This window comes from Dromaius novaehollandiae, chromosome 19 (genome assembly GCF_036370855.1).
Source record: "Dromaius novaehollandiae isolate bDroNov1 chromosome 19, bDroNov1.hap1, whole genome shotgun sequence".
NCBI classification, from domain to species: Eukaryota; Metazoa; Chordata; class Aves; order Casuariiformes; family Dromaiidae; genus Dromaius; species Dromaius novaehollandiae.
The window spans coordinates 2754992-2773961 of NC_088116.1; the positions used below are offsets into that span (position 1 = coordinate 2754992).

Sequence of the window (18970 nt, forward strand, 5' to 3'; positions counted from 1 at the left end):
GCCACCTTCGTCCGCCCCTCGGCGAGCGAACCGCCCAGGCTAACGTGCACGGGGTGGCATGAACAATAAATAAACAATAAATAATCGATAAACGCCAAGCCCGCGAGCCCTGGGTCACATCACAGCCCCTTCCTCGCCGCTGTCCCCCGCCGCCGAGCCGGGGATGGTGACACAAATCGCCCTTGCGAGAGCGAATGTTTGCAAAGCGCGGCTGGAAAAGCAGTGATGAGCTGTATCGAAGCAAAGTGGTGTGATACGGTACAAAATACCACTGCTATTAAAAAAAAAGTGCTTGATTTTTAGTGCTGCTAAATGCACAGAATTGGATTGTTTTCTTGCCACCTATATTAAAAATGCCACGGTGTCTACTTAAGCGAGGTCCCTGCTAGGCAAGGCTAGACCGTGGCACCTGAACTGGGCCCGTCCCAGAGATTTGGGGCAGCGTTGGGGCTCCCGGGAGGTGCCTGCAGAGCCCCGGCCTCCCAGTAGCCTCCGCAAAGCGAGGCGGGAAGGGTGGCCCCGCGAGCCGGCTAAGGGGAAGGAGCCAGTTCGGGTGCGACGGCTTCGGTTTCGCCCGCTCGCGGTTTCCCCTGCCGGCTCTTTGGGGTGGGGGGGCCTCCAAACAGACCCGGCCTTCCGGCGTCGCAGGAGGCGGCGGGCGGCAAGAGGTCCTGCGTCATGAGCGAGAACGGACCCAAATCGGCATTTCGGGTCTGAATATCGGGGGCCTAAGCTTCACGTCACCCCTGGAGCAACTTAACAGGGTCGAGTTGGACCCCGATATTAGCGCTTTCGGCCGTGGGCGTGCGGTGCCGCCTGGGCTGCAAACTTCAGGCAGGCAACTGGCTCGAGCCCTGCTCCGGCAGCTCGGGAGGCTGCTTGCTCATCCCCGTCTTCTTGTCAACACAAGGCTCTCCCCACTGCTTATCTGCTTTTATATGCTACAGAAATTAATCCAGACACGGCTGCTAATTAGCATGCAGAAACGTGCCGGCCGGGCGGCTGGGGCGGCGTCGCGGTTTGCTCCCTTACGCCGGGATCCGGTTTTATTCCCCCGAAGCGGACGTGTTCAGTGCAGCCGGTTGTCCTACAGAGGGCAGAGGAATATCATTAATTACCATTTCCTCTAGCAGCCTCTGCAGTTCGTTGCTGGCTACCAACTTCAAATGGGGGCTTTGCTGAATGCTGGGGGGCGGCGCAGGTAGAGAAGGCTGGGGAAAACAAAAAAGCATCCTGCCCCCCATTTTCCTTCTCAAAAACCCTCCCGACTCTCCCTACAAAATTGTGTGACATTGTATATTATAAAGACAATATACAATTAAATTTATATTTTAAAAAACCCTAATGTTTACTGAAAATGCACATTTCCATTGCAGACAAAACCCTTGGATTTTATGCTGCCATTTTCAATCCTCTTTCAACTTTTGGGGGGGTGAAAAAGATGTAAATTTCTTATTGTAAATGACATGACTGAGAGCTATAACACTCTGCATTATATATTACTTCGGTTTGCCATTGCTGCAGCAACATAAAATTAAGCACTGCTACGGTATTTGTTACTAAGACATAATTTTATAAAACAGCACATGCATATAGTTCTTCCCTGGCTTTGCTTCTATTTTTTTTTCTTTAAGGTTAGTAGGCATTTTTGTTTTCGGAATAAAAGATGCCATAATAAAGGAAGGGAGGAGCCTGGAGAAATAAGTCTACAGAAAATTAAGCAGCAGGAACAGGTGCTTACCTGAACAGTTACTTGGAAGTACTCGGCTGACCAAAGAACCGCCAATAGCCCCATGCATAGCTGCGTTTTCAAACCTCTGCACTTTACAGAGTGAAAAAGGGATGTTTTCTACCCTAACCTAACAAATAATAAATAGTCCCATCAATAAAGTGAGAGAGGCTTTTAGAGATGGTTATATAGAATGTGCCCAATATAATTTATAAAAAATACACAGAGAGTCGCATGAGTATTTTTCAGTAAAAAATCAGCTTCTTGAATTTTTGTCACTCACTTCAGTGAGATCAGAATCTCGCCCATTGAGATTAATGGGACTATTGTTCGGTATAAATCTCAAATCCAGCAATGCATTAAAATTCTTGTACAACTGTAAACATGAGGGGTCCTGTCAAAGCTTATGGACCTGTTTTTCTACCCTGCATCAGTCATTTACATCAGTGCAAAACAAATGTGAACAGAGAAAAATCGCTATACGATCAGAGCAGCGTATACACAGCATGTACGTTCCCTCGCCCTTCTGCGACAGGCAGCGCGTGGTGTGCAACCACGGTCAGGCCCCCGGGGCCTCTGGGCACCCCAAAAATGACTCGGGTAACAGCTACGTAGGGGCTGTGTGGACCAGCAGTCCAAAGCGCGAGCAGTTGTTCATCGAAGATTTTTGTTAGAGGGATTGAGTCAATAAAACAACATCAAACAGAAAATCCACAGCATTAAAGTCATGGATTGTTAAAATATTTTACCAATACAGTCGTCTTCTTTACTGTTTATTCTTTCTCTTTTGCCTTTTACTTAGCAGGATAATTAAATCAGGCTCTCAGACTTGGTTTTAATTTCTGGTTCACATGCCCTGAAACCATGCTGCTGTGGTTTGCACTCCTAATTGTGCAGGAGAGTGTTTGTATAAAAATTATATCAATACATTTTAATTTAATTTTTAAGACAATCATGAAAGCCTTTTATGCATCATAGTACGTTCCATAAAACCCTCTGCCTGTTGGTAAACTATAAGCACAAGTCATCAAACTAACTGATATAATTTCTCTGGCATTTTTCTTCTTAATTTTACTTTTTATTTACATGCTTATTTGGTAAAATGAAAATAACACCCTAAACACATAACAGATAGATAAGTGAGTTTTGAATAGTCTGTATTATTAAAAAAATCTTTTAATTTCTCATACTTGGTTTCCTTTGCTGTTAGGGTGTATTTGTGGAGCTTGTCATCTTTTAGGAAACTGCCACATTAGATGGTGGCTTTAGCAATGAGAGACCGTATCATACTTGTGTGTCTGTATAATTACATATTATTAATAACAATCAATTTTTCAGAGCATTTCTTTACTTAAACATAAAAAAGCAAAGAAGTGTGTTGGAAATGTAAAGCCATCCAGACAACCAGGCTGAATAATTTACTGCTCATCTGCCGAACCGTCCGCGTTTGCCAGCGCTCGGTGCCGGGCTCCTACCTCGTGCGACGGCGCGGCGGGGGCAAGTGGGGCTGCGGTCTGCGCGATTCCCAGAGAGCCGCAAGAATTACGTGCAGCCGAGTCACAGCTACTGAATTTAATTGAATTGCATTATCCACAGCAGAATTTGACCCACATACAGAGGACAGCATAGTGTCCCAAAATAGCTACAAACCAGAGCTGAGCTAGTTCTATTTTTCCAACATTTAGGCTAGTAAATGTCATTTCACCAAACCAACCTTTTTCATTTAGTCAGACTATTTGATTTTACAATTTTTTTTTTAATCAGCAACACAATCTGCCAGTAAAAAAGGGGGAGAAGAGAAAGAAAATGAGGGGAAGCAGAAAAGACAATACAGGAAAACCCTTCCACTGGAAAAAAAAAAAGAAAACAGAAAACGTAGATGTGTATATATATATAAAAAATCTTTCCCTAAAATATTTATTATTTTTCCTCCATGATTTTATTTATTTGAGTATTTCTGATATTCCTAACCCATCATTCATTCAAAAAACACATCTTAATTGATTTCGAGACTTAATCAACCCTTAATTGTTCTTCCAGCTAAAAATACAATGAATATAGTTTATATAATAGATGCAGGCCCTAAAGATGCTTTTAGCAGACAGGCGTTTTAAAGGCCACCCAGAGACAATTTAAAGACTAGGAGAAAACCTTTTCAGAGAGAGCAGAAGTCTGTTTCGGATGGAGAGACTCCCTCAGTGCGGAGCACACACGCACACTCCCCAGTGCAACAGAAAAGAGCAAATACACCATCTCTTCTTGAGATGCTAAGCACAACTGTCCGCGGTAGTTTCTGTCGTACGGTTCACCCTTTCCCACTCACCACAGCACCCAAGCGGGTGTTTAATTCTGTGAAAGTCAGGGAGGATGTTTTCCAGCTTATATTTAAGCACGTCTATAGGATCTGTGTTGCATTATTATTCCCATGCCATATATAGACCTTTCAACAAAATCGCAGCAGACCTGTGTTGCAAATGTGGGCCTCTCAGATTAACAGCATTAAATACTTCCTTCCAGACAATTAGCGATACTATCAGCCTCTTTAAAGATTCAGCTTCTGCAGGAGGCAAGCTTATATTAAAACCAATCAGGCAAAAGTCCTAATTCTTATGGTCGCCAAAAATGCCCTCCAAACATCGCACCAACGATAACCAAAGCATAGATGCTCCTGAATTTGAAGACAGCCTGTAACAGAAGACTACAGAGATAGCAACTGCACCGCTTCTCCCCACGGAGCGCTGCACAGAGGGCCGCGGGATGCTCCCTGAGCACCGGCAAGTGATATGCATAATAAAGACAACTGCACGCCTCTAATTCGGCGGTGCCACGCACAAATGGTAAACACGCTGCAGCGAGAAATCCGTCGTCCTGAGAGCACCCTGCCTTGTTGTGATGCCAGTTACAGTAATTTCAAATACAAAGAAAATTGACTAATTTCAGCTAACTGTAAGGCCACAGCTACTCTTCAATGTTTGTATTAAGTTGCTGTGTTTAATGGAAGAAAAACTCTTCAGGCAACAACAAACTCAGCTTTGTAAGCAGGACCCTGTGGTGTATGACTGAAAACACCACTAACACTGTTCAGAAAGCAACACAGAAGAAAGAGAGCATTCCCAAAAGGATTTGTAATTAAAGTAGGCTGAAATCTTTTTTAAACGGTCCCATTAATTTCAGTTAGCGCTTCATGAATATTTTGCTGTCGTCAGAAATCCTGAGCACCCCGGTACAGAGGCAGACACGAATAAAAGACTTTCCAAATCCCTTCCTAATCTACCTGGCAACGTCAGCTTCCCCAGCCCTGCGCCCTGCTCGTTTCCTGCTCGCAGCTGCACGGCAGTCGGAATTTAAGGATACATATCAATTGTTTAATCTTAACATATCTGAAGTTATATACTAGTCTGTACACAAGGGCAGTAACAGAAAGGGAGGTTGCAATTTCTTATATTTCATATTGTAAGAACATGCAAAGCTTAAATAAAGCACTGTTGCTCGGGGAGAAATTCCAGCCTACGGCAAAAGGAATTTTCCCTAGGAGGACACTGCAGTATCTGCCACTTCCTAGAATGGCAAAAGTATGTAAATCACCACTGATATTTTTAAATTATATTTATTTATAGATTTGTATCATGTACCCATCACTCAGCATCTGGGTACACATACACATATTAAAATAATATACATCATTTGTCTACAAATCATAATTTAAGTACATTCTTACTCCTGGGATACAGCTCTTTACAAATCCCCTAGCATTCCCCAAGCAAAGGCCTGAGTAAATAGATAGTAGAAATGACTGAAGGAAAAAGGGAACCGCGGAGAGGAGTGTCACGCAACGATAGCATCGTGAACACGGTAGGCAATCCGTTTGTGCCAAAAGCAGCGTTGCGCGAATGCTGGACATTCGTGGCATTTTAAAGACACCTTGATTATCCTTAAAAATACCTCCTTCGTATAGATTAGCTTAATGCGAGTAATACTTACAGTATTTTCCTCGTGCCTTTTTCTTAGTAAATGTTAAATGGTCTTAAACATGGGATTTGCAAAAGCCTTCAGTCTCGCACATCTAAGTACCGGGCCTGCCTTATCGGCGAGAGGAGGGCTAGGCACCGCTCTCCGCGGTGACCCCAGGGACGCCGCGGGGGCTCGGGGGGACGGGGTGGGCCTGTGCGTGCTGTCACGGCAGCGAGCTGCGCTTTCTGCTGGGATACAGCAACAAGGTGAAGGTCACCGAAACCAGAAACGGTCAAGGACGGAAAAAATCAAAGGAGAATAAATGCTTCTAAAAACACATTTGAAAATTCATTGCACATACGTGTAGTTGCATACACGTCACGTCTCTTTTTCTGCATTTAAAAAATAATATGCACATGTAAAACTAATCCCCGCCGCCCGTATTTGCAGCGGGCCTTCTGCAGACCTCTATTCACCCGAGTAATGCTACTGAAGTCAATGGAAACGCTCTTGTAAACAAGGACTTACAAGAACCCGACGTGACAATGATTTCTAAAGGAGTTTTGACTGTGCAATTGTTGCTGGATTAGGGTCTTCGGCAACCCCGCGCTCGCGCCGAGGAGCGGAGAATCGAAATCCGCCGAGCGCTGGGGCCTCCCCGTCGGAGCCGGGAAACCCGACACACGCGCAGCCCCGAGCAGGGCACCGCTGCTCCGCGGACACCTCGAGACGGCAAAACTCCTACGGGAGCGAGCGGGATCTTTGGGGGAAAAAAAACCCAACGACATCGGCTGTCCTCGGTCTCTTTTATGAAACAGTGACCTAAACTGAACTAGATCACACCTCCACGTAAATAAACATGGAATAAACTGTTACAAATAACTTGTTACAAAAACAAAAAAAAGAAAAGAAGAAACAGTTGGCAGACATGATTTCCACAAATAATGCCTATTTGGTGAAATTCTCATTTAAAATAATGGAATCGACAATGAAACAGCAGCATAGACCAGAAGCACAACTAGCAGTATTTATAAATAGCATTGGCCCAGTTAAGTAAAAGTTTATAATAAATAGATCACCCATTATTTTGCTTATATAAATGCAAAACAGAGCAAAAACCCCATACCAACAATATAAAAGATAAATAAATGAGTTAGACACAGAGCCCATGAGTTTAAGAAGTCTCCCCTGTATTTAATAAAGCATGATTTTTTTAGAAACACTAACAGATCCCTTGCAGATAGTTTTTATCTTTATATTATTATATAAGACATTTTGTGTTTAAAGTGAACTATTGCTTCATCTAGATGGCCCCTCTGCTGGGCACATAAACTAGGCTGTGAACAAAATAAGAAATCACTGCTGAAAATTACAAACCGTACAACTTTAAAGCATTTTGATTTTTTCCCTCAATCCGAAGAAATAAATAATTGAATTGCTGAGAATGTAGAAGTCTCCGTTCTACAGCAAATTTCTGTGTCTACTTCAAATAAAAAAGAAATCAGCCAGAGTCACAACTGGTTGAGAGACGGGGGAAAATATGCAATTATAGTTCATCCTGTTCTATTATCTCAGCAGGTGGAAAATATTTAAATTAGTGACTTTTTAAAACCAAACCTAATTCTTTACTTCTAATACAGGTCAAAGTAATCTCGGAATCAGTAAGAATTCTGCCTTTGAAGAACCGAATGTTTGGGATGCTGCAATAATTTAAAATCAAAACATTAAATCTGTAATTGCACAAGGTTTCAGAATTTTTTGTTTCATTTTTCTGCAAGAATATTAGCAAGTGTCTAGTGCAAAGCAAAATACTCTTCCCCACTGCCCTCTATAGAATTTCTTATATACCAAATGCTATAAAACAATGCTCTCTGTATCGGCTCTGCAAAAAGGATTAAAATTACTTCCATGACATTGAGGTTATGTTGTCTTCCAAACCGTTCCATTAAAAAAAGGATTACCTTTGGAGAATTAATTTAACTACAAATGGATCAGTTTTAAACCACATTTGCACGTTTCTGACATTCATAATACATTTTTGTTTATGAATAAAATGATCATTTTGAATATGTTTTATCACGGACCTAGAATAAGCTACTATATTTAACAATTTGATTAGTTTCCAATTCTGTAATTTCATGTAGAGATTAACATATTATTTCTATTTTACCAGTTGAGTCTGCAGATGTAAAAAAAAGGCTGAAACTACAGATAACTCCTATCTGCATTGACAACAGGGTTTAGACTTCCACCAAAGCAAAATAGATATACAGTATCAGTATAGTGGATAATTTTTTTTCAGGGCTATTTTACTCAGGAGAATCCATTTAAAATTGCTTAAAACATCAAATGAAACACAAGTTATCTAAACATCAGATTTTCTAATTTTATTAAAAATGCACAAATTTTATCCAACATGTTTTCTTTCATACAGTGAATGGTCTAATATGCACTGGAGGTCACACAAGCTTAGGTTTATTAGAACAATAAAAGACATATGAGAAATTTAATATATAAAGAAAAAAGTAGCAGCTGTTGACTGCATATTTGACCATAAAATTTAAATATTTTGGACTTTTATTTTAAAGACACAAAAATAAAACCTGTGTGGGTCTATATAAGTCATATTAACAATTCCATGAATGTTCAACAGGACTAAAAATTAGCAAAGATGTCTGTCTGTTTTTTTAACCTTGTAACACTTTTTAAACACTTTCTCGGGTTGCTGGTGCGAAGCACCTTACAGTATTTGTGCTATATATTTACTTTATTTGGCAACTGTCTGGGTTTCGTGGGTTTTTTCTTTGCCTTCTGTAAACAACACCTTTTACAAACTAGCACAGTGAACCACAAGCCCTGCAATCTGTTATAACATCTACAGAAAAGAAAAGGAACTATTTTGGTTGGTTGCTCAAAATATTTTGCTTTTGAACAAGAGGTTCTAAAACAGGATTTATTAGTAAAACATTGAACTCCTGAATTTAACATTAGACGTAAACAGTTGACTGTTTTTAGTTCAATAGAGTCTTTTTGTTTAGCTTTTCTCTCTCTTTGTGAAGGTAGAATACTTTTTGTTTGTTTGTTTTTTCAAGTCACTTTCGTTAGAGGTCTGGTTGGCGACCTTTGCTAGGATGAGGAGGTTTTGTATGTGTAGCTTTGTGAAGGTAGAAGAGTTGGTGCTGAGGGCTTAACATTTAGTATTTGCTATTTTGGAAAACAAAAAAAAACAAAAAAAAAGGAAAAAGAAAGTTGTCCCACCTGGTATTCAGCAGGCTGAAATGGCTGAAGCTAAAAAGAGTTTCTTCTTGTTGAACTTTCTGAGAGACAAAAATTAACAAACAGATTCCTAATGCCAGAACCATCCTTAACCGGGAACGCTAGAGTTCTTGACGCTTTTTCCCCCTTTTCCTTGACCTTTCCTTCCTCCAATGACTATACGCTTAAGTGAGAAGTTCCTAAGGATTGTGGCTCTTGGGATGACATCCGCCAGGGCACTCACGCTCGGGCCATCCTACGGCAGGCAGCACGTTACTGTACAGCTTCCCCAGTTCCTTTGTCAATGGCACAAGAAGTCCCCTTGTCCGTGTGTCTGTTACAACCACAACGTGACGATTGTCCTGGTCTCTAGCAAAGCTTCCTTGGAGCGGCTTGGCTCAGCTCGGTCCCAAGGTAACAGTGTCTTAGGGCGGGAGAGGTGTTATGTTTACTCGTTTCTGTACACCGTAACAATAAGCAGACTAGATGATCATCACTTACTTAGACCCAGTTTGTTTTAAAGCTACCACACAGCCGCTTCGTTCATTTCTGGTGGATGGGACAAGTGATTGCCGTAGTTAGCACCACCGTTGACGGATATCGACGAAAAGGGAGGACTGGGGCCAAAAACCTCGGCGGACATGGAGTGCAAGGAGCCGGGCAGGCTGGGCTCGGGGCTGGGCGAGTCTCCCGGCGGGTGCGACATGATGTCGGTGAAGCGCTGAGCCTCGCTGGAGGGGTGGTGGCCGGGCAGGGGGTGCTCCATGGCCCCCAGCGGGGTGCCGGACGGCCCCGAGGAGGGCACGAAGGGCAGGTCCACCGGCGTCTGCGCTTGCGACGAGGGCGGTCCTTGCGGGAAGAAGTCGTAATTGCTCCCGGGGCCGTAATACTCGCTCTGATAGTCTGGCGGACGAGGAGAGACAGAGGGAGGGTGACGCACAGGCCAAGGGGCCGGGGAGCGAGGGCGCTGCGGCAGCGGGAGGGCTGGGTGCCGCACAACGGGACGCGGAGCTCGCTGGCAACCGGGGGGGCTGTGCCACCAGCTCCAGCTCCATCCCCGCCCAGGACCCGGGACTCCCGCGCGGCTGCGCCCCTCGGCCGCGGTGGCATTTGGGCACCGAAACGGCCGGCGCTGCAAAACCGCCCAGCCCCGCAGCGGAGCGGAAACGCCGCGGCCTGGGCGCAGGGGCAGTGCAAAAGCCACCCCAAAAACGCAGCGCCGAGCCGGGGCCAGGCACGCAGCGGCGGGGGCACCCCGGGGTGCATGCATTGGGGGGTGTGTGCGTGTGTGTGTGTGTGTGTGTGTGTGTGTGTGTGTGTGTGTGTGTGTGTGCGTGCATGCATTAAAGCAAGGCGGTGTTTGCACATCACAGGGAAAGGGCACCAGCGCATCTCCGCGGGACGCGCAGCGCGGCCGGGCTCCCTCGGGGCGCGGAGCGGTACCCACCTCCGTAGAAGGAGAAGGGCCCGTTGGGGATGAGCTCCCCGGGCTCCAGGCGGTCCACGAGCGGCCTCATCCTGCGCGGGCTGCGGAAGAAGGCGTGCCGGCGGGCGCCCAGCGCGCTCAGCTGCTTCATGCGCCGCTCCTTGGAGCGCCGGTTCTGGAACCAGACCTGGCCCGGCGGGACCAGGGCCGCCGTCAGGGGCTGCGCGGCCCCCCGCGCCCCCCGCCCCGGGCAGGACCCCCCCGAGCCGCCGACCTTCCCCTCGCCGCCTCTCCCGTGCTTTCCCGCAATCGCCACGGGCCCCGATCGGGCTCCGGCAGCGGCTCCGCGGAGGCAGCTTTCCCCTCGCTCTCCCCTTGCAACCGCGCAGCGCCCCGCGCAGAGCCGCCCCTCGGCGCGCAGCTCGCCGGCTGCGGGTCAGGAATGATTGAGTTAATTCTTATTGCCCTGACAAGATTACTCCTAATTACCCTCACACTGAGACTCTCCAATCTAACCTCGTCCTTAATGGTCCTTTAACCCCCCATTACCCCCAGCGCTGCGGGTTTATAAACCTTTTAATAATTCCAGCGCATTGTCATTCTTATTTATCCATTAACCCCTCACATTTATGGTTATTAATTCCGATACCGTTTGCAGCTTTTATAGGAGTTTTTTAAAAGAAAGCAGCTGGCCGTGCCCGCGCCGTCCGTCCGTCCGTCCGTCCCCGCGGTCCCGCCGGGCGGGGAAGGGCCCAGACGGGGCGGCGCTGCGCGGGTCGCGGAGCGGTTGGTAGCGGCCGCAGCGGCGAGGGGAAGCGCGGCTCTGCGCGGCCCGGGCGCTGCGAGGGGGCGCGGAGCCGGCTCGCCGCTTTGCGCAGGATCCCGTCCGTCCCGCCCGTCCGTCCCGCCCCGTCCGAGCTCCGCGCCGCGGTACCTGGATGACGCGCATGTTGAGGCCGGTCTCCTGCGCCAGCTGCTCGCGGATGTGCCGCGTGGGCTTGGGGGTGGCGGCGAAGGCGGCCTTGAGCGTCTCCAGCTGCTTGGCCTTGATGGTGGTGCGCGGCCCGCGGCGCTTGGCGCCCAGGTTCTGGTCGTCGTTCTCGTTGCTGCCCGTCTCCTTGTCGGAGACGTTGGCGCTCTCCGAGTCCTTGGCGTCGTCCTGGGAGGGGTCTTGGGAGTCGGGGGACAGGCTGGGGTCACTGCCCGTGGTGGCTGCGCGAGGCAAAGCGGCGAGTCACGCTGCGAGCCGGCGGCCCGCGACGGGGCGGCCCCGGGGGGGGGGGGGGCGGGTGGGAGCCGCCGCCGCCCGCGGAGGGGCCCCGGGAAGGGCGCTTCGTTTCGGGGAGCGGGGGGGAATGAACGCGGGGGGCGGAGAGGGGCCGGGAAGCGGCCGCGGCGCCGGCGCGGGGGCCCTCACCTGAATGCAGGCTGTTCTCTTTGGCGGTATTGCTGTTGCTCAGGTAATCCTCCTTGCAGACGAACTTGTTCTCGTCGATGATGTAGAGCTCCTCGCCGGTGGAGAGCTGCTTGTTGCACATCATGCACGTGAAACAGTTCAAGTGGAACACTTTGCTGCGCGCCCGGCGCACCAGGTCGCTGGGGGAGATGCCCTGCGCGCAGCCCGCGCACTTGGTCCCGAAACACCTGCGGGGAGAGAGGCCGAGCAGCGGCTCAGCGCGGCCTGCGCCCCCCCCGCGCCCCCCCGCCCCGCACGGCAGCCTCGGGCACCCTCGCCGCATCCCCCTCCCCAACGAATACCTGCCCTTAAATTACGCGCGAGCGGAAAACCCGACCCGCGCAGAGCATAAACCGCTGGGAGATTAATTAAACGCGAGCGCGGAGCTGTCCGGGCTTCCCGCTTTACACATTCAATAACGGCGCTCTGATAAGCGCCCAGCACAATTCCCTGTATGTTCTTAATTTCTCTGCGCTGTTTGCGCCCCGGCCCCGGGAAGCCTCTGCGCTGCGCTGCGCGGGGCCGGGCCGCGGCCGCGCTGGGGTCCCGGCGGCGCAGCGCCGCAACGAGCCCGGGCCCGGGGGCAGCGGGGGCCGGGGCGGGCGAGCCCCGCGGCAGCTCCGCACCGAGGGTCGGGCCGTGCCGGCCGGCGGCTGCCCGGGGCCCCGGCGAGGCTGGGGGGCAGCGCGGCCGGGCGCGCAGCGGGCTCATTTCGTTGGCTTTATTTTTCGCTGGCGCCGGGCGCGGGCGCATCGCCGGGGCAGGCGGGGACGATGCGGACGCCGGCAGCAGCTCCGCACGGCGGGCGCAGCCTCCGCGGCTGCGGCGTTTGCAGCGCATCCGCGCCTCGGAGCGGGGTCGTGCCGTGAGCCGGGACCCGCCGGGGGAGGCCTCCCCGGGCCCGGCGGCGCAGGACGCCCCGCGGGGTGCGCGGGGACCCGCGGAGCGCCGCGGCCTCCCCGCTCCGGAGCTGGCGGCGGGGCGCAAGGACCGCGGCCAGGGGAAGCGGCGCTGCCGGCCGAGCCCTGCCCGCAGCGCGGGTGCGGGAAGCCCCGCGGGAAGCCCCGGCAGCGGCCCGGCCTGCGGAGCGGAACCGGCCCGTCGCGGGGCGCCCGCGGGTGCGTAGAGCGAAGCCCGGCTCGGGCCCGGCCGCGGGAGATCACCTTGAGCAGCAACAAAGCTTTCGGGAGGGCTTCCGCGGGCGCGGGGGAGGGGGACGGGGATTTTACCAGTCACGCTAAACAAAAAACAAACAAACAGAGAAAGGGGAAAAGGAACACGAAAAACGGGTAAAGGAGGAGCCGGGCGTCCGCGGGGGGAGCCGGTACTTACCGAAAGAAGTCGTTTTTGCAGTAAAGCTTGCCTTCTCGCGAAAAGCATTTCTCCGTCAGATTGCATTTACATTCGCAGCACTGGACACACTTCACGTGCCAAGCCCTGTCCAGCACGTTCAACAGAAACCGGTCCAAGATTGGCCTTTTGCAGCCCGCACAGTGAACCATTGTCTTTGGTTATTTCTGAGTGGGGGTATTGGTTTCCCAGATGTCAAGCAAAATAAAAACAAAAAAACGTTAAAAAAAGACGACAACACCGGCGTAGGTTTGCTTTTTGTGTGTTTGTTTTAAAAGCCTCGGAGAAGCGGAGGAGGAGAAAAAGAAAGGGAGGAAGAGAGATCTTCGTTGGAGGGTCCTAGGAGGGACACACAGGAGAAACCACCCCCTGCCCGCGGAGACCAGCGCTCCAGCACAGCAGCAGAATCCTGGCCGCTAGCAACAACGACAGCAATAATAATAATAATAATAGGAACAATAAAACAACAACGACTATAAAGACCAGCGCTCATAAAAATTAAAAAGAATAATTTAAAAAAAACGCCGAAAAGCGAGCGTGATGAGTTTTTCTCAGGTCTGAGGTAGAGCAGTCAGGAGTCAAAGTGCATCTGCTTTTCCCGAAGAGAAATCAGAGGAGGAAAAAAACAACAACATCGGAGACCCGGCAGCGGTCAGAGGGGCTTTGGCTGCTACCGCGGAGACATGGCCCTGCGCGCCGCGCCGCGCAGCGCCGCCGTCCTCGCCTCGCGCGTGGGGAAGGGCGCAGCCCGGCGCGGCTCCTCTCCCGGCGTCTTCGCGGCCCCGGCGCCACCGCGCTGCAGCGAGCGGGTCCTACCTGCCCCCGCGCATCGCCGCGCGCTAGCCGGAGCGGCCGGCCGCGGCCCCGCGGAGCCGGCGCCCCATGGCCCGGCGCTGCCCGCTGCGTTGCGCCCGGCGCTGCGCGGCGCTGCGCGGAGGGGGAGAGCGGCGCCGCCGCCCGCGCTGCCGCGCCGTCCCGGCCGCGCTCCGCGCTCCGCGCACTGCATGTTCCCGGCAGCCCCGCGGCCGCGCCTTATGCACCGCGCGCCCACGTCACGCCGCGCCGCGGCCAATCGCCGCCCGCCGCCGCCGCCCCCCCCTCCCCGCCCGCGCAGCGCCGCGCAGCGCCCGCGCCGCCGCGGCCCGCGCACCCGCCCCTTTATAGCGCCGCGACGGCGCGGCCGCGCCGCTGCCCCGCGCCCGCCGCCGCCGCCGGGGGCCGCGCCGACGCCCGCGCAGCGCGGCGGAGCTGGTAGGTGGTGCCGGGCCGCGGCGGCTTCTCCCCTCCGCCCCCCGCGCTGTGTTTCTTTTCCGCGGAGCCCCGACTTGCTGCGCGGGGCCGCGGGAGCTTCCGCGCGGGGCGCTGCCGGCCGGGCCCGGGGGGGCGGCGGGGGCCACGGCTGCGCCTCCCGCTTAGCGGCCGCCGCGGCGAAATAAAGTGGAGCCTCGTGTGTGCGCGGAGCAAGAGGGGTGAGGAGCGCGGGGCGCCGCGCTGCGCTGCGCTGCCCGACGTGCCGCCGCGGAGCCGAGGAGCGGGGGCTGCGCGGGGCCCTGGGCAGCCGCTGCTGCCGCAGCCTGCGATGTACTTTCTTTCTTTCTTTTTTTTTTTGGCAAATAAAAACGCTTCTCGCTTTCACCTTCCAGGGCCGCGGTGACTCGCCGGGTCGGTCGGGCCGCGGTGCCGCCTTCCCTGCGCGCTGCCCCGCTCGCGGGACGTGGCGCTGCGCGGCCGGGGGGGGGGGGGGGCCGGGCCCCCTCGCCCATCTGCGGGCCGGGGACGAGCGGAGGCAGCGGCGGGTTGAGTCCCCCGAGCCCCGCCGCGGGGTGACGGGCGCGGCGGCGGGGCGGGCGCGGGGCGCGCAAGCTCCGCGGCGCCGGACGTCCCGGGGCTGCCGCCCCCGCGGCGGGGCTCGGCCGGCGGACCCACCTGGGAGCGGGGCGAGCCCTCCTCCTCCTCCTCCTCCTCCTCCTCCTCCTCCTCCTGCTGTCGCGGGCTCCCCGCGGCGGGAGCCGAGGTCTGCTCTTAATTTCACGTGCATTTTCCTCATCCTAAAAAAAAAAAAAAAAAAAAAAAAGAGGGAGGGTGGGAAGAGGGAAAGGAAAAGGAAAATGCAGCCGGGAGAGCGGCTCCCGGGTCGGGGCGCCGGGAGGGCCCCCGCTGCCCCGCCGAGCCCGGCGCCCGCTGCGCGCCCGCGCTGGGGCCTCTCCTGGGGGCTTTCTGCAGCAGGCGTCAAGAGCCGCGGAGCTGCTGGTCCCCCCCCCGCCCCCGGGGCCGCGGCCGCCCGTCACCGTCCCGTCGGGCCGCGGCGGGGGCCCTCCCTGCGCGGCCGCCGTTTGCTTCGCCGCCGCTCGCGAGCGCTGCAGAAGCCGGAATCAATAGGGGCGGCGGGCGGCGCGGCCCCCGCCCGCCCCGACGCCCGCAGATGGGCCGCTTCTCATGCAAAGCGGGGCGGAGGGTGTCGGGGCGGCCGCGCTCCGCGCCCGCGAGCGACAGCTGCGCTCTGCTGCCGAGGGACCTCTTCCCTTTGACGGCGGCCCCCAAGTGACATGTGTTGGTGCGATGAATGAGAGAAAGGAGATGAGCATCTTATGTCCATCAAGCACCAGTTTTTCACAGCGATTTTTTTTTTCCAGGCGTTAGCGAAAGCATCTGGTTACCCCCCTGCCCCCCTCCCGGGGGCACCGGGCCCGGCGCCCGACGGGGCGGGCTGCTCCCGGCCAGGCGCTGCCCGGTGCGGGAGAACCGCAGCGAAGGGCCCCGCCGCGGCTTCCCGGCCCCCCGCCGCCCCCGGGCCCGGCCCGGCACCGGGGGCTCTCGGGGCAGCTCGGCTTGGGGTTTTTTTTCGATATAGATATATATTTTTAATTATATTTTTAAAGCATTTGGCCCAGCCCGGCCGGCTTTTGTGTTCGGCTGCTGTAACCGCCAGCCCCGAAGCAGCGCGGTGTCTCGGGGGCGGGCAGCGCGCAAGCCCCGCGCCCCCCCCGCACGGTCCGCGCAGGAGGCAGCGTGTCAAAACAGAGCGGCCCGGTCCGTCCACTTCCCACGCCGAAGTCCCTTCACTTTCTCCGTGTTGGAAAAGGGGCGAATTAGGAGAGCAAGAAAATGCGCTCAATTTTATTTTACATATAATTCAGGAGGAAGAAGTCCTTTTCCGGCGAGGCCGAATTTGCATTTTATGGGTGTCGTTCCCGTCTTTTTAGTTAAACATCACCCTGTTCATCATGAGCCTTTCTACACCGCTGCGCTCGGTAATGGGATTTCGCTCTCTCCTTTATGGGGCACTAGTGCTGTACAGACACCGCAGCGGCACAGCCCCTCTGCGGGCGCCGACAGCCGCTCCGCGGGGCACCGCGCAGCTCCGCGCAGGGCGCCCCGAGCCGCCTCGGGCCACTTGCGCCTCTCCCTCCACCTCCTTTTTCCTTCACTATTTTTTTTTTCCTCCGCTCTCTCCCCTAAGCGAAGCCGAGGAAGAAACTTCCCTTCGGGGCCGGCGCGGACACATCTCGCTGCTCCGCAGATATATGGCAGCGGCAAGGCGAAGAGCGCCGGGAAGCGGGTCTGGGAAAACAGTTTTTTCTCTGGGCCTGTGATCCGGAAAACTCCCTCGTCCCCTTCCCCGGCAGCGCTGAGCTCACCCTCCTTTCTCCTCTTTTTTTTTTTCCCCCTTTTTTCCCCTTTCTTCGCAATATTTTAAAACGAACGAACGACCGCGCTGCGCGGGGGAAGAGCCGCGGGACGGCGGCCGTCGGGGCGGTGCTGCCCGGGCCGCGCTCCGCGCTCCCCTCGGGGCCCTGCTCCGCGCTCCGCGCCGCAGCGACGCCTCCTCCTCCTCCTCCGCGGAGAAGGATCGGCCCGGACCGGCGCGGCTTTGATCGGCCGAGCGACGCGGCGGCTCCGCCGGCCCCCGACGCCAGCGCTGGGAGCGAACTCGACGGGACGGACAGAGCCCGCGCGGCCCCGCGCGCCTCGCCGCCGCCCCACGCGTGATCAACCCTGCCCGGCACCGGCGGAGAGAGGGGCGGCGGCGGTGCCCGCGCCGCGCTCTGCCTCCGCGGCTCTCCGCGGCGCCCGCGCTAACGACTTCTGCGGCCGGCGGCGGGGCCGCGGGGACTTACGCGGCTCTTCCGCCCCTCCCCGGGCCGGGGGCGGCGGGCCCGCCCCGCAGCGGCCCCCTCCCTCGGGGCTGCGGCAGGGCCGGCCCGACCCGCGCAGGGGCCGCGGGAGCTGCGCGGGGCGGGGACGGGCGGGCGGGGGGAGGGGGGGTCGGCGCCGCTCGCCCCCAGCCCGCGGCGGTGCCGTCGGGGGCGGCCGTCGGCGTTTCCCCGGCCCCCGGCCCGCCGCCTTCCTCACCCGGGAACTTTCCCCGCACGGAGCGGGCTGGAGCCGGCGGCTCTGCCTGATTAAATATATATACGGCTAATGCACTAAACAAATATTTAAGTTAAGATGTAATTAAGCCTGTATAACATCCCTGTGCAATAAACCCGGCGCTGGGCAGGATCCATCGCTGCGCGCCGCGCCGGGTTTGTTTTAAGGAGCTTGGAAAAGATCTTTAAATTATGTATTAAGGGTCCCAGTTTACACTGCCGCACTCGGATCGATTATCAGGGCAAACACACCTGGGGCGGCGAGCGCGCAGCGCCCGCGCAGCGCCGCGCCCGCTCCGCGCCCCGGCCCGGCGGCTCCGCTGTTCCTTGTTTGTTTTGCAGCCCCCCCCGATCAGCCCGCCCGGGTTTCCTCGCACGTCGCTAAATGTTGTCGCTTACACTCCCGGCTCATGCATTGTTTATGGGAAATATAGTTAATAAATAATTACAGATCCCAGGGTGTGTGGCTGCGCTCGGACGCGCGGCTGCCGGCGGAGCAGGGGCAGCGCGGAGCGGCGCCGCTGCGGCCGGGGGGGCCCCGGGGGGCCCGGCCGCGGCGCTGCCCCCCCCCCGCGCCCATCCCCGTCCCGTCGGGCGGCGCAGGCAGAGCGCGGGGGCGGCCGCTGCCGGGGAGCCCGGGCGTGTCAGCGCCGAGCGGCTTTCTTTGCGTTGTTAAAGAGAGAAAGGGCAGATAAAAGACGAATAAAAGAGAAAAGAAAGAAAAGTAAAGAGGTGGCGGGGCCGGGGGGGGCTATAAAAAAAGAGGGTGAAACAAACCCCAGGAGGACGCACGGATCCAGCTCATTCATCTTCATTGTCTCCGTGTGTGCAAAAGCAACTCCGGTATAAGGAAAAGCCGCTATCAAAGCCATGGCTTTATTTTATATCCTATAGATCAGGAGGGAGGCAAAGCTTTATTTTCGCCCAGAGACAGATATTTTATTTCTCTCTTACGGTTTTATGTGTGAGAGATGTCAAAAAGGTAAAATAGATTGCTAATGCATAGGCAAAACGAAGCTGTTTTGGCATGCTCTGTGTCAGGAGGTCTCCCGGGGGGAGCAGGCTGGGGATTTAGGGCTGATGGGAGACTCTGGGGGATTTCGGCTAAAACATCTCTCTTCATAAATCCAGCCGCGTGGTCAGCTCGATGGGGAGAAGGAGTTTTAAAGGGGAAGAGCTGGAGGCGGGCGGCGAAGCGCGGCACGGTGCGGAGGGGCGGGCGTCCCCCGCCGCCCCCCGCCCGCCGTTTTCGGGGCTTTTCCGACTTTTCGGTGTCGCGGGGAAGCGGCATTTGCCCCCCCGCACCCCCCGCTGCCGCAACCCGCTCGCTCCACCAACAAGCGACCAACCGAACACCCTGAACTACCGCAGGTTTTAATCGCCGGTCCCAAAATACCCCCAACTCGTTCTGGACTGAAAAGGTTTGTTTGGAT

The 18970-nt window shown here is 54.8% G+C and overlaps 1 protein-coding gene across 2 annotated transcripts; it reads right to left on the reverse strand.

Annotated features, from left to right (window-relative positions):
- Positions 1-8052: 8052 nt before the first annotated feature.
- Positions 8053-15228, reverse strand: LHX1 (LIM homeobox 1). Of its 2 annotated transcripts, XM_064523117.1 has the most exons (6): positions 15094-15228; positions 13150-13334; positions 11779-12005; positions 11296-11573; positions 10383-10548; positions 8053-9838 (listed from the first exon to the last, which is right to left on the reverse strand). In XM_064523117.1, the coding sequence occupies exons 2-6, from the start codon at positions 13317-13319 to the stop codon at positions 9459-9461; spliced, it is 1221 nt and encodes a 406-aa protein (XP_064379187.1). In that variant the 5' UTR covers positions 13320-13334; positions 15094-15228; the 3' UTR covers positions 8053-9458. The 2 variants fall into 2 exon arrangements, with proteins under 2 accessions (XP_064379187.1, XP_025963452.1); XM_026107667.2 differs by lacking the exon at positions 15094-15228 and having other exon boundaries at positions 11296-11531; positions 13150-14096.
- Positions 15229-18970: the final 3742 nt, after the last annotated feature.